The sequence below is a fragment of the Panulirus ornatus genome, chromosome 5 (genome assembly GCF_036320965.1).
Source record: "Panulirus ornatus isolate Po-2019 chromosome 5, ASM3632096v1, whole genome shotgun sequence".
NCBI classification, from domain to species: domain Eukaryota; kingdom Metazoa; phylum Arthropoda; class Malacostraca; order Decapoda; family Palinuridae; genus Panulirus; species Panulirus ornatus.
Window position 1 is genome coordinate 26,070,115 of NC_092228.1, and position 15,344 is coordinate 26,085,458.

The window sequence follows — 15,344 nt, forward strand, 5'->3', positions numbered from 1 at the left end:
CAGTGTTATTACCCCTGGACGAATGTTAGAACAGTGTTATCTCCCCTGGACGAATGTTAGAACAGTGTTATCTCCCCTGGACGAATGTTAGAACAGTGTTATCTCCCCTGGACGAATGTTAGAACAGTGTTATTACCCCTGGACGAATGTTAGAACAGTGTTATCTCCCCTGGACGAATGTTAGAACAGTGTTATCTCCCCTGGACGAATGTTAGAACAGTGTTATTACCCCTGGACGAATGTTAGAACAGTGTTATCTCCCCTGGACGAATGTTAGAACAGTGTTATCTCCCCTGGACGAATGTTAGAACAGTGTTATTACCCCTGGACGAATGTTAGAACAGTGTTATCTCCCCTGGACGAATGTTAGAACAGTGTTATCTCCCCTGGACGAATGTTAGAACAGTGTTATTACCCCTGGACGAATGTTAGAACAGTGTTATCTCCCCTGGACGAATGTTAGAACAGTGTTATCTCCCCTGGACGAATGTTAGAACAGTGTTATTACCCCTGGACGAATGTTAGAACAGTGTTATTACCCCTGGACGAATGTTAGAACAGTGTTATTACCCCTGGACGAATGTTAGAACAGTGTTATCTCCCCTGGACGAATGTTAGAACAGTGTTATCTCCCCTGGACGAATGTTAGAACAGTGTTATCTCCCCTGGACGAATGTTAGAACAGTGTTATTACCCCTGGACGAATGTTAGAACAGTGTTATTACCCCTGGACGAATGTTAGAACAGTGTTATCTCCCCTGGACGAATGTTAGAACAGTGTTATCTCCCCTGGACGAATGTTAGAACAGTGTTATTACCCCTGGACGAATGTTAGAACAGTGTTATTACCCCTGGACGAATGTTAGAACAGTGTTATCTCCCCTGGACGAATGTTAGAACAGTGTTATCTCCCCTGGACGAATGTTAGAACAGTGTTATCTCCCCTGGACGAATGTTAGAACAGTGTTATTACCCCTGGACGAATGTTAGAACAGTGTTATTACCCCTGGACGAATGTTAGAACAGTGTTATCTCCCCTGGACGAATGTTAGAACAGTGTTATCTCCCCTGGACGAATGTTAGAACAGTGTTATCTCCCCTGGACGAATGTTAGAACAGTGTTATCTCCCCTGGACGAATGTTAGAACAGTGTTATCTCCCCTGGACGAATGTTAGAACAGTGTTATCTCCCTTAGACGAATGTTAGAACAGTGTTATCTCCCTTAGACGAATGTTAGAACAGTCAACACACTGTAGGACCTGACATGTGTGGCATCAGTAAACTGAACAAGTTAATCCCAATGTTAAACTGTATATAAAAACCTAAACTGATCAAGTTAACATCTGATGTTAAACTGTATATAGAGAGAGGTAAACCAGTTGTTCTTCCTTGTGTTATGAGTGAAACAGCACAGACGACCCACCTGGATCTGTACTGCAGGTTCTGAACGACGCGCCCCTCCTGCCGGAGGACTCGGACCACAAGCAGATGCCGCTCTTGATGGAGTCGCCCCAGTGTGTCCTGTTCGGCACCTTCATGATCTGGTTCGCCTCTATCACCATCAACCTTGGACCCACCTTCCTCTCTGGTGCTCTGGCTGCCAATATTGACCAGGTCGGTGTACGCCCTCCCTCCCTCCTCCCTCTCTGTACCTATGTATGTATGTATGTACGTATGTATGTATGTATCTGTGTGTATAGTACAGGATCTATGCATAGATGTATATACGTATGTATGTATCTGTGTATATGTACAGGATCTATGCATAGATGTACGTATGTATGTATCTGTGTATAGTACAGGATCTATGCATATATGTATATACGTATGTATGTATTTGTGTATATGTACAGGATGTATGCATAGATATACATAGTTATCTAACTAACCAATTCTACAATATGGAGAGGAACATATACACTTGTATGGATCCATTTCTTGAACTTTTTGTTATGCAATATTCAAATTCATGTGGTTCCCTCCATATATAACTTAGTGTATCATATTTATGCTAATCTTACACCCTGGAAACACATCTTCACTACATATTTAAGAACACTGTTTCCTTAACTTCACAACATGGCCGCTGGTTGTTCTCTCCCTCCATATTTCCCAGAACTGTTCACTGTGTTCATCATGATGTTCTACCCAACACTTGTGATGACCGCAGTTAAGTGAGCCATTTTCATCCTGGGAACAATGTTCTTTATTTTCTTCTGCTTCTTGTTTGTGCCGCTTGTAACGAGGTGGTACAGCCTTGTTAAGAATCCTCTTGACCTAATGTAGGAAGTGAAGAACTGGATGAACATTTGCCACCCATGAACATGAACAAAGTTGTGATGTTTGTCTCAATATTGATGTAAGAAGAAGTTGTTCAACCAAGTGTCTGGTCAACACGTTATCTTACACTTGTTCTACACAAATGTACATAATATTATCTTCAATATTGTTCTGTTTGGGCCAGAAATGTTATGAAATGTAGGGTTGTAGTTGTGTGTTGTAGTAGGTTGTACATAACCAGTGTGTGTGTGTGTACGTCATTCTGCAGGAGCACAACGCACCATCGTGTCCGCTCATAACCGGGCCCTTACGTCACTACGTGCTCAATGTGTTGTGGATTGTGACCAACGTCTTGGTTGTACTGCTCACAGTCTACCACCTCTACAAGTTGTACCGAGATCTCTCTACCTCATCCCTCGAGGCTGTCCGTATTGCCTCCCTCGTCACAACCATGATCAGCGTCACACAACCCCAGAACCAAGGTGAGTGGTCTATCAGCGTCACACAACCCCAGAACCAAGGTGAGTGGTCTATCAGCGTCACACAACCTCAGAACCAAGGTGAGTGGTCTATCAGCGTCACACAACCCCAGAACTAGCCAAGGTGGTTGGTCCATCAGCGTCACACAACCCCAGAACCAAGGTGAGTGGTCCATCAGCATCACACAACCCCAGAACCAAGGTGGGTGGTCCATCAGCGTCACACAACCCCAGAACCAAGGTGAGTGGTCCATCAGCGTCACACAACCCCAGAGCCAAGGTGAGTGGTCCATCAGCGTCACACAACCCCAGAACCAAGGTGGGTGGTCCATCAGCGTCACACAACCCCAGAACCAAGGTGAGTGGTCCATCAGCGTCACACAACCCCAGAACCAAGGTGGGTGGTCCATCAACGTCACACAACCCCAGAACCAAGGTGGGTGGTCCATCAGCGTCACACAACCCCAGAACCAAGGTGGGTGGTCCATCAGCGTCACACAACCCCAGAGCCAAGGTGGTTGGTCCATCAGCGTCACACAACCCCAGAACCAAGGTGGGTGGTCCATCAGCGTCACACAACCCCAGAACCAAGGTGGGTGGTCCATCAGCGTCACACAACCCCAGAACCAAGGTGAGTGGTCCATCAGCGTCAAACAACCCCAGAACCAAGGTGGGTGGTCCATCAGCGTCACACAACCCCAGAACCAAGGCGAGTGGTCCATCAGCGTCACACAACCCCACAACCAAGGTGGGTGGTCCATCAACGTCACACAACCCCAGAACCAAGGTGGGTGGTCCATCAGCGTCACACAACCCCAGAACCAAGGTGGTTGGTCCATCAGCGTCACACAACCCCAGAGCCAAGGTGGTTGGTCCATCAGCGTCACACAACCCCAGAACCAAGGTGGGTGATCCATCAGCGTCACACAACCCCAGAACCAAGGTGGGTGGTCCATCAGCGTCACACAACCCCACAACCAAGGTGAGTGGTCCATCAGCATCACACAACCCCAGAACCAAGGTGGGTGGTCCATCAACGTCACACAACCCCAGAACCAAGGAGGGTGGTCCATCAGCGTCACACAACCCCACAACCAAGGTGAGTGGTCCATCAAAGTCACACAACCCCAGAACCAAGGTGAGTGGTCTATCAGCGTCACACAACCTCAGAACTAAGGTGAGTGGTCTATCAGCGTCACACAACCCCAGAACCAGCCAAGGTGGTTGGTCCATCAGCGTCACACAACCCCAGATCCAAAGGTGAGTGGTCCATCAGCGTCACACAACCCCAGAACCAAGGTGGGTGGTCCATCAGCGTCACACAACCCCAGAACCAAGGTGAGTGGTCCATCAGCGTCACACAACCCCAGAGCCAAGGTGAGTGGTCCATCAGCGTCACACAACCCCAGAACCAAGGTGGGTGGTCCATCAGCGTCACACAACCCCACAACCAAGGTGAGTGGTCCATCAGCGTCACACAACCCCAGAACCAAGGTGGGTGGTCCATCAGCGTCACACAACCCCAGAATCAAGGTGGATGGTCCATCAACGTCACACAACCCCAGAACCAGCCAAGGTGGTTGGTCCATCAACGTCACACAACCCCAGAACCAAGGTGGGTGGTCCATCAGCGTCACACAACCCCAGAACCAAGGTGAGTGGTCCATCAGCGTCACACAACCCCACAACCAAGGTGGGTGGTCCATCAGCGTCACACAACCCCAGAACCAAGGTGAGTGGTCCATCAGCGTCACACAACCCCAGACCCAAGGTGGGTGGTCCATCAGCGTCACACAACCCCAGAACCAAGGTGAGTGGTCCATCAGCGTCACACAACCCCAGAACCAAGGTGGGTGGTTCATCAGCGTCACACAGCCCCAGAACCAAGGTGGGTGGTCCATCAGCGTCACACAACCCCAGAACCAAGGTGGGTGGTCCATCAGCGTCACACAACCCCAGAAGCGGGGTAGGGGTACAGGTGCGTCACACAACCCCAGCAGCGGGGTAGGGGGTAGAAGTGCGTCACACAACCCCAGAAGCGGGGTAGGAGGTAGAAGTGCGTCACACAACCCCAGAAGCGGGGTAGGGGGTAGAAGTGCGTCACACAACCCCAGAAGCGGGGTAGGGGGTACAGGTGCGTCACACAACCCCAGAAGCGGGGTAGGGGGCAGAAGTGCGTCACACAACCCCAGAAGCGGGGTAGGGGGTAGAAGTGCGTCACACAACCCCAGAAGCGGGGTAGGGGTACAGGTGCGTCACACAACCCCAGAAGCGGGGTAGGGGTACAGGTGCGTCACACAACCCCAGAAGCGGGGTAGGGGTACAGGTGCGTCACACAACCCCAGAAGCGGGGTAAGGTGGTAGAAGTGCGTCACACAACTCCAGAAGCGGGGTAGGGGGTAGAAGTGCGTCACACAACCCCAGAAGCGGGGTAAGGGGTACAAGTGCGTCACACAACCCCAGAAGCGGGGTAGGGGTACAGGTGCGTCACACAACCCCAGAAGCGGGGTAAGGGGTACAGGTGCGTCACACAACCCCAGAAGCAGGGTAGGGGGTACAAGTGCGTCACACAACCCCAGAAGCGGGGTAGGGGGTAGAAGTGCGTCACACAACCCCAGAAGCGGGGTAAGGGGTACAAGTTTGTCACACAACCCCAGAAGCGGGGTAAGGGGTACAAGTGCATCACACAACCCCAGAAGCGGGGTAGGGGTAGAAGTGCGTCACACAAACCCAGAAGCGGGGCAAGGGGTACAGGTGCGTCACACAACCCCAGAAGCGGGGTAGGGGGTACAGGTGCGTCACACAACCCCAGAAGCGGGATAGGGGTACAAGTGCGTCACACAACCCCAGAACCGGGGTAGGGGGTACAAGTGCGTCACACAACCCCAGAAGCGGGGTAGGGGGTACAGGTGCGTCACACAACCACAGAAGCGGGGTAGGGGGAAGAAGTGCGTCACACAACCCCAGAAGCGGGGTAAGGGGTACAGGTGCGTCACACAACCCCAGAAGCGGGGTAGGGGGTACAGGTGCGTCACACAACCCCAGAAGCGGGGTAAGGGGTACAGGTGCGTCACACAACCCCAGAAGCGGGGTAGAGGGTACAAGTGCGTCACACAACCCCAGAAGCGGGGTAGGGGGTAGAGGTGCGTCACACAACCCCAGAAGCGGGATAAGGGGTACAGGTGCGTCACACAACCCCAGAAGCGGGGTAGGGGGTACAGGTGCGTTACACAACCCCAGAAGCGGGGTAAGGGGTACAGGTGCGTCACACAACCCCAGAAGCGGGGTAAGGGGTACAAGTGCGTCACAGTGAGGCTGGGTCAGGTGAGGGTGGAGACTGTGACGCGGCTGGGAACAGGTGGACATAACATGATGAATGTGACGGACGATGGTAACGGTACTACCCGGCGTAACATGACCTGACCAACACAGGAACCAGGTATGTATCCATCTACCACAACCTTCTGAACACACACACACACACACACACACACACACACACACACACACACACACACACACACACACACACACATATACACACACACACACAAAAACACACACACACACACACACACACACACACACACACACACACACATACACACACACACACACACACACACACACACACACATACACACACACACACACACACACACACACACACACACACACATACACACACACACACACACACACACACACACACACACACACACACACATCCTCCCCTCCTTTTTTACTACACATCTTACACAACGTAATGTATTCACTAATGATACAACAAATGCCTGGTTATTGTAACATTATATATATATATATATATATATATATATATATATATATATATATATATATATATATATATATATATATATATATATATATATATATATATATATATATTTGTTGTTGTTCGCTGATGATACAGCGCTGGTGGCTGATTCATGTGAGAAACTGCAGAAGCTGGTGACTGAGTTTGGAAAAGTGTGTGGAAGAAGAAAGTTAAGAGTAAATGTGAATAAGAGCAAGGTTATTAGGTACAGTAGGGTTGAGGGTCAAGTCAATTGGGAGGTGAGTTTGAATGGAGAAAAACTGGAGGAAGTGAAGTGTTTTAGATATCTGGGAGTGGATCTGGCAGCGGATGGAACCATGGAAGCGGAAGTGGATCATAGGGTGGGGGAGGGGGCGAAAATCCTGGGGGCCTTGAAGAATGTGTGGAAGTCGAGAACATTATCTCGGAAAGCAAAAATGGGTATGTTTGAAGGAATAGTGGTTCCAACAATGTTGTATGGTTGCGAGGCGTGGGCTATGGATAGAGTTGTGCGCAGGAGGATGGATGTGCTGGAAATGAGATGTTTGAGGACAATGTGTGGTGTGAGGTGGTTTGATCCAGTGAGTAACGTAAGGGTAAGAGAGATGTGTGGAAATAAAAAGAGCGTGGTTGAGAGAGCAGAAGAGGGTGTTTTGAAGTGGTTTGGGCACATGGAGAGGATGAGTGAGGAAAGATTGACCAAGAGGATATATGTGTCGGAGGTGGAGGGAACAAGGAGAAGAGGGAGACCAAATTGGAGGTGGAAAGATGGAGTGAAAAAGATTTTGTGTGATCGGGGCCTGAACATGCAGGAGGGTGAAAGGAGGGCAAGGAATAGAGTGAATTGGAGCGATGTGGTATACCGGGGTTGACGTGCTGTCAGTGGATTGAAGCAGGGCATGTGAAGCGTCTGGGGTAAACCATGGAAAGCTGTGTAGGTATGTATATTTGCGTGTGTGGACGTATGTATATACATGTGTATGGGGGGGGGGGGGGGGTTGGGCCATTTCTTTCGTCTGTTTCCTTGCGCTACCTCGCAAACCTTCAAAACACCCTCTTCTGCTCTCTCAACCACGCTCTTTTTATTTCCACACATCTCTCTTACCCTTACGTTACTCACTCGATCAAACCACCTCACACCACACATTGTCCTCAAACATCTCATTTCCAGCACATCCATCCTCCTGCGCACAACTCTATCCATAGCCCACGCCTCGCAACCATACAACATTGTTGGAACCACTATTCCTTCAAACATACCCATTTTTGCTTTCCGAGATAATGTTGTCGACTTCCACACATTCTTCAAGGCCCCCAGAATTTTCGCCCCCTCCCCCACCCTATGATTCACTTCCGCTTCCATGGTTCCATCCGCTGCCAGATCCACTCCCAGATATCTAAAACACTTCACTTCCTCCAGTTTTCCTCCATTCAAACTCACCTCCCAATTGACTTGACCCTCAACCCTACTGTACCTAATAACCTTGCTCTTATTCACATTTACTCTTAACTTTCTTCTTCCACACACTTTACCAAACTCAGTCACCAGCTTCTGCAGTTTCTCACATGAATCAGCCACCAGCGCTGTATCATCAGCGAACAACAACTGACTCACTTCCCAAGCTCTCTCATCCCCAACAGACTTCATACTTGCCCCTCTTTCCAAAACTCTTGCATTTACCTCCCTAACAACCCCATCCATAAACAAATTAAACAACCATGGAGACATCACACACCCCTGCCGCAAACCTACATTCACTGAGAACCAATCACTTTCCTCTCTTCCTACACGTACATATGCCTTACATCCTCGATAAAAACTTTTCACTGCTTCTAACAACTTTCCTCCCACACCATATATTCTTAATACCTTCCACAGAGCATCTCTATCAACTCTATCATATGCCTTCTCCAGATCCATAAAAGCTACATACAAATCCATTTGCTTTTCTAAGTATTTCTCACATACATTCTTCAAAGCAAACACCTGATCCACACATCCTCTACCACTTCTGAAACCACACTGCTCTTCCCCAATCTGATGCTCTGTACATGCCTTCACCCTCTCAATCAATACCCTCCCATATAATTTACCAGGAATACTCAACAAACTTATACCTCTGTAATTTGAGCACTCACTCTTATCCCCTTTGCCTTTGTACAATGGCACTATGCAAGCATTCCGCCAATCCTCAGGCACCTCACCATGAGTCATACATACATTAAATAACCTTACCAACCAGTCAACAATACAGTCACCACCTTTTTTAATAAATTCCACTGCAATACCATCCACACCTGCTGCCTTGCCGGCTTTCATCTTCCGCAAAGCTTTCACTACCTCTTCTCTACCAAATCATTTTCCCTAACCCTCTCACTTTGCACACCACCTCGACCAAAACACCCTATATCTGCCACTCTATCATCAAACGCATTCAACAAACCTTCAAAATACTCACTCCATCTCCTTCTCACATCACCACTACTTGTTATCACCTCCCCATTTGCGCCCTTCACTGAAGTTCCCATTTGCTCCCTTGTCTTACGCACTTTATTTACCTCCTTCCAGAACATCTTTTTATTCTCGCTAAAATTTAATGATACTCTCTTACCCCAACTCTCATTTGCCCTTTTTTTTCACCTCTTGCACCTTTCTCTTGACCTCCTGTCTCTTTCTTTTATACATCTCCCACTCAATTGCATTTTTTCCCTGCAAAAATCGTCCAAATGCCTCTCTCTTCTCTTTCACTAATACTCTTACTTCTTCATCCCACCACTCACTACCCTTTCTAATCAACCCACCTCCCACTCTTCTCATGCCACAAGCATCTTTTGCGCAATCCATCACTGATTCCCTAAATACATCCCATTCCTCCCCCACTCCCCTTACTTCCATTGTTCTCACCTTTTTCCATTCTGTACTCAGTCTCTCCTGGTACTTCCTCACACAGGTCTCCTTCCCAAGCTCACTTACTCTCACCACCCTCTTCACCCCAACATTCACTCTTCTTTTCTGAAAACCCATACAAATCTTCACCTTAGCCTCCACAAGATAATGATCAGACATCCCTCCAGTTGCACCTCTCAGCACATTAACATCCAAAAGTCTCTCTTTCGTACGCCTGTCAATTAACACGTAATCCAATAACGCTCTCTGGCCATCTCTCCTGCTTACATAAGTATACTTATGTATATCTCGCTTTTTAAACCAGGTATTCCCAATCATCAGTCCTTTTTCAGCACATAAATCTACAAGCTCTTCACCATTTCCATTTACAACACTGAACACAACCATGTAAACCAATTATTCCCTCAACTGCCACATTACTCACCTTTGCTTTCAAATCACCCATCACTATAACCCGGTCTCGTGCATCAAAACCACTAACACACTCATTCAGCTGCTCCCAAAACACTTGCCTCTCATGATCTTTCTTCTCATGCCCAGGTGTATATGCACCAATAATTACCCACCTCTCTCCATCAACTTTCAGTTTTACCCATATTAATCGAGAATTTACTTTCTTACATTCTATCACATACTCCCACAACTCCTGTTTCAGGAGTATTGCTACTCCTTCCCTTGCTCTTGTCCTCTCACTAACCCCTGACTTTACTCCCCAGACATTCCCAAACCACTCTTCCCCTTTACCCTTGAGCTTCGTTTCACTCAGAGCCAAAACATCCAGGTTCCTTTCCTCAAACATACTACCTATCTCTCCTTTTTTTCACATCTTGGTTATATCCACACACATTTAGGCACCCCACTCTGAGCCTTCGAGGAGGATGAGCACTTCCCGCGTGACTCCTTCTTCTGTTTCCCATTTTAGAAAGTTAATACAAGGAGGGGAGGATTTCCGGCCCCCCGCTCCCGTCCCCTCTAGTCGCTTTCTACGACACGCGAGGAATACGTGGGAAGTATTCTTTCACCCCTATCCCCAGGGATAATATACATATATATATACATATACACATACACACACATACACACGCACACGCACACATACACACACACACACACACATACATATATATACATATGAAAAATGTAAGAAACAATTTAGAAAACTGAAACTTCTAGCTTGAAATGAATGAAAAAAATGAATGTCACATAATGGTTCAACCTCTGGCTATGGAAAAAGGAAATGTATAATTTATTTACACAAACGTCAATAGCAGTTTTCATCAATTTAACCACTGTATCAATAAGCTTCAATGTCTAAGCTACATTTTCCTCCAATTTCACTATTTTCTTGTCAAAACACCATGTATGAAAACTATCACTCCAGTAACACAACTATAAACATTTACTTCCCATTTGAAAAAAAAGAAAAAAAAAAAGGTTCTGGGGAAGTCTGTCTCGATACACTGTGGGACACTCTACCACCTGGCGAGGATTGTGTTGCAATGGTTCTTGATTCACAAACGTAGTAGCATCACTGGTGGGCCAAGGTAGTTCCGCCTGCGAAGAGGCGCTTGTTCACCAGACTTCCTGTGGCCCAGCCTCAAGAGCCATTCTCTGCTGTATGAGGTAGTAAGGCCAGTAGATCAGGTTGAACAACACTCCAGGGAAGAATGTATGTGATTTCATAATCTGACGATGTTATCAAAGATTTTTCAGCTAGCAGATGAAGCTTGATGATGACAGCCTTAATGACCTTGCCAATTTATGTTTAAGCATAAATCTAGCCCAAACAACTAACCAACAACTTTGCTTTCAAAGAGTAAACTCTAATAAAAAATCTAATGTCACCCATTACAAATCACAGAATTCACTTAAATACTCAGTTGTAAAAACAGGAATGCACGACAAAATACTGCGTGATGGAATCTCCAAAGAGCAGTATCTTAGGCCATTTTACAAGTTTTAGTGCTGCCATTATCTTGTAATTTACGGTAATCAGCCAAAATCTTGAGGCTAAGCCAATGATGTCAACATATATATATATATATATATATATATATATATATATATATATATATATATATATATATATATATATATATATATATATATATATATGTATATATATATATATATATATATTCACGTATGTATATACATGTGTATGGGAGTGGGTTGGGCCATTTCTTTCGTCTGTTTCCTTGCGCTACCTCGCAAACGCGGGAGACAGCGACAAAGCAAAAAAAAAAAAAAAAAAAATATTCCCTTGTCTTTGTTGGTAACATTCCTGGTCGTTATCTCTCGGTCGTGATGATGTTAATCATATCAAATCATGTAGTAAGAATGACTGTGACCCTAATGATGATTGTGACCCTGTTGATGACTGTGACCCTGTTGATGACTGTGACCCTAATGATGATTGTGACCCTGTTGATGACTGTGACCCTAATGATGATTGTGACCCTGTTGAGGATTGTGGCCCTGTTGATGACTGTGACCCTAATGATGATTGTGACCCTGTTGATGACTGTGACCCTGTTGATGACTGTGACCCTAATGATGATTGTGACCCTGTTGATGACTGTGACCCTAATGATGATTGTGACCCTGTTGAGGATTGTGGCCCTGTTGATGACTGTGACCCTAATGATGATTGTGACCCTGTTGAGGATTGTGGCCCTAATGATGATTGTGACCCTGTTGAGGATTGTGGCCCTGTTGATGACTGTGACCCTAATGATGATTGTGACCCTGTTGAGGATTGTGGCCCTGTTGATGATTGTGACCCTGTTGATGATTGTGACCCTGTTGATGACTGTGACCCTAATGATGATTGTGACCCTGTTGAGGATTGTGGCCCTGTTGATGATTGTGACCCTGTTGATGACTGTGACCCTGTTGATGATTGTGACCCTGTTGATGACTGTGACCCTGTTGATGATTGTGACCCTGTTGAGGATTGTGGCCCTGTTGATGATTGTGACCCTGTTGATGACTGTGACCCTAATGATGATTGTGACCCTGTTGAGGATTGTGGCCCTGTTGATGACTGTGACCCTAATGATGATTGTGACCCTGTTGATGATTGTGACCCTGTTGATGACTGTGACCCTAATGATGATTGTGACCCTGTTGAGGATTGTGGCCCTGTTGATGACTGTGACCCTAATGATGATTGTGACCCTGTTAATGACTGTGTGACCCTAATGATGATTGTGACCCTGTTAATGACTGTGACCCTGTTGATGACTGTGACCCTGTTGATGACTGTGACCCTGTTGATGATTGTGACCCTGTTGATGACTGTGACCCTGTTGATGATTGTGGCCCTGTTGATGACTGTGACCCTGTTGAGGATTGTGGCCCTGTTGATGACTGTGACCCTGTTGATGATTGTGACCCTGTTGATGACTGTGACCCTGTTGATGATTGTGACCCTGTTGATGACTGTGACCCTGTTGAGGATTGTGGCCCTGTTGATGACTGTGACCCTGTTGATGATTGTGACCCTGTTGATGACTGTGACCCTGTTGATGATTGTGACCCTGTTGATGACTGTGACCCTGTTGAGGATTGTGGCCCTGTTGATGACTGTGACCCTGTTGATGATTGTGACCCTGTTGATGACTGTGACCCTGTTGATGATTGTGACCCTGTTGATGACTGTGACCCTGTTGAGGATTGTGGCCCTGTTGATGACTGTGACCCTGTTGATGACTATGACCCTAATGATGATTGTGACCCTGTTGAGGATTGTGACCCTGTTGATGATTGTGACCCTGTTGATGACTGTGACCCTGTTGATGACTATGACCCTAATGATGATTGTGACCCTGTTGAGGATTGTGGCCCTGTTGATGACTGTGACCCTGTTGATGATATGACCCTAATGATGATTGTGACCCTGTTGAGGATTGTGACCCTGTTGATGATTGTGACCCTGTTGATGACTGTGACCCTGTTGATGACTGTGACCCTGTTGAGGATTGTGGCCCTGTTGATGACTGTGACCCTGTTGATGATTGTGACCCTGTTGATGACTGTGACCCTGTTGATGATTGTGACCCTGTTGATGACTGTGACCCTGTTGAGGATTGTGGCCCTGTTGATGACTGTGACCCTGTTGATGACTATGACCCTAATGATGATTGTGACCCTGTTGAGGATTTTGACCCTGTTGATGATTGTGACCCTGTTGATGACTGTGACCCTGTTGATGACTATGACCCTAATGATGATTGTGACCCTGTTGAGGATTGTGACCCTGTTGATGATTGTGGCCCTGTTGATGACTGTGACCCTGTTGATGACTATGACCCTAATGATGATTGTGACCCTGTTGAGGATTGTGGCCCTGTTGATGATTGTGACCCTGTTGATGACTGTGACCCTGTTGATGACTATGACCCTAATGATGATTGTGACCCTGTTGAGGATTGTGACCCTGTTGATGACTGTGACCCTGTTGAGGATTGTGACCCTGTTGATGACTGTGACCCTGTTGAGGATTGTGGCCCTGTTGATTACTGTGACCCTGTTGATGACTATGACCCTGTTGATGACTGTGACCCTGTTGATGATTGTGGCCCTGTTGATGACTGTGACCCTGTTGATGACTATGACCCTAATGATGATTGTGACCCTGTTGAGGATTGTGGCCCTCTTGATGATTGTGACCCTGTTGATGACTGTGACCCTAATGATGATTGTGACCCTGTTGATGATTGTGACCCTGTTGATGACTGTGACCCTGTTGATGATTGTGACCCTGTTGATGACTATGACCCTGTTGAGGATTGTGGCCCCTGTTGATGACTGTGACCCTGTTGAGGATTGTGGCCCTGTTGATGACTGTGACCCTGTTGATGACTATGACCCTGTTGATGATTGTGACCCTGTTGATGACTGTGACCCTAATGATGATTGTAACCCTATTGATGATTGTGGCCCTCTTGATGATTGTGACCCTGTTGATGATTGTGACCCTGTTGATGAGTGTGACCCTGTTGATGATTGTGACCCTATTGATGATTGTGGCCCTGTTGATGACTGTGACCTTGTTGATGAGTGTGACCCTGTTGATGATTGTGGCCCTGTTGATAATTGTGGCCCTGTTGATAATTGCGACAATGTTGATGATGGTGACCCTGTTGATGATTGTGACCCTGTTGATGAGTATGATCCTGTTGATGAATGTGATCCTGTGGATGATTGTGGCCCTGTTGATGATTGTGGCCCTGTTGATGATTGTGACCCTGTTGATGATTGTGACCCTGTTGATGACTGTGACCCTATTAATGATTGTGGCCCTGTTGAGGACTGTGACCTTGTTGATGTGTGACCCCGTTGATGATTGAGACCCTGTTGATGATTGTGGCCCTGTTGATGATTGCGACCCTGTTGATGATTGTGACCCTGTTGATGATTGTGGCCCTGTTGATGATTGCGACCCTGTTGATGATTGTGGCCCTGTTGATAATTGTAACCCTATTGATGATTGTGGCCCTGTTGATGACTGTGACCTTGTTGATGAGTGTGACCCTGTTGATGATTGTGTCCCTGTTGATGTTTGTGGCACTGTTGATGATTGTGGCCCTGTTGATGATTGCGACCCTGTTGATGATGGTGACCCTGTTGATGATTGTGACCCTGTTGATAAGTGTGACCCTGTTGATGAATGTGACCCTGTTGATGATTGTGACCCTGTTGATGACTGTGACCCTAATGATGATTGTGACCCTGTTGATGACAGTGACCATAGTGATGATTGTGACCCTGTTGATGATTGTGGCCCTGTTGATGATTGTGGCCCTGTTGATGATTGTGACCCTGTTGATGACAGTGACCATAGTGATGATTGTG

The 15,344-nt window shown here is 46.8% G+C and overlaps 1 protein-coding gene across 1 annotated transcript in view; it reads left to right on the top strand.

Annotated features, from left to right (window-relative positions):
- Positions 1-15,344, top strand: part of LOC139748635 (uncharacterized) — a 707,069-nt gene that overhangs the window by 570,899 nt on the left and 120,826 nt on the right. Inside the window, exons 5-6 of the mRNA XM_071661839.1 lie at positions 1,442-1,615; positions 2,550-2,763. Coding sequence (XP_071517940.1) covers positions 1,442-1,615; positions 2,550-2,763 — 388 coding nt within the window. The remainder of the gene's footprint in view (positions 1-1,441; positions 1,616-2,549; positions 2,764-15,344) is intronic.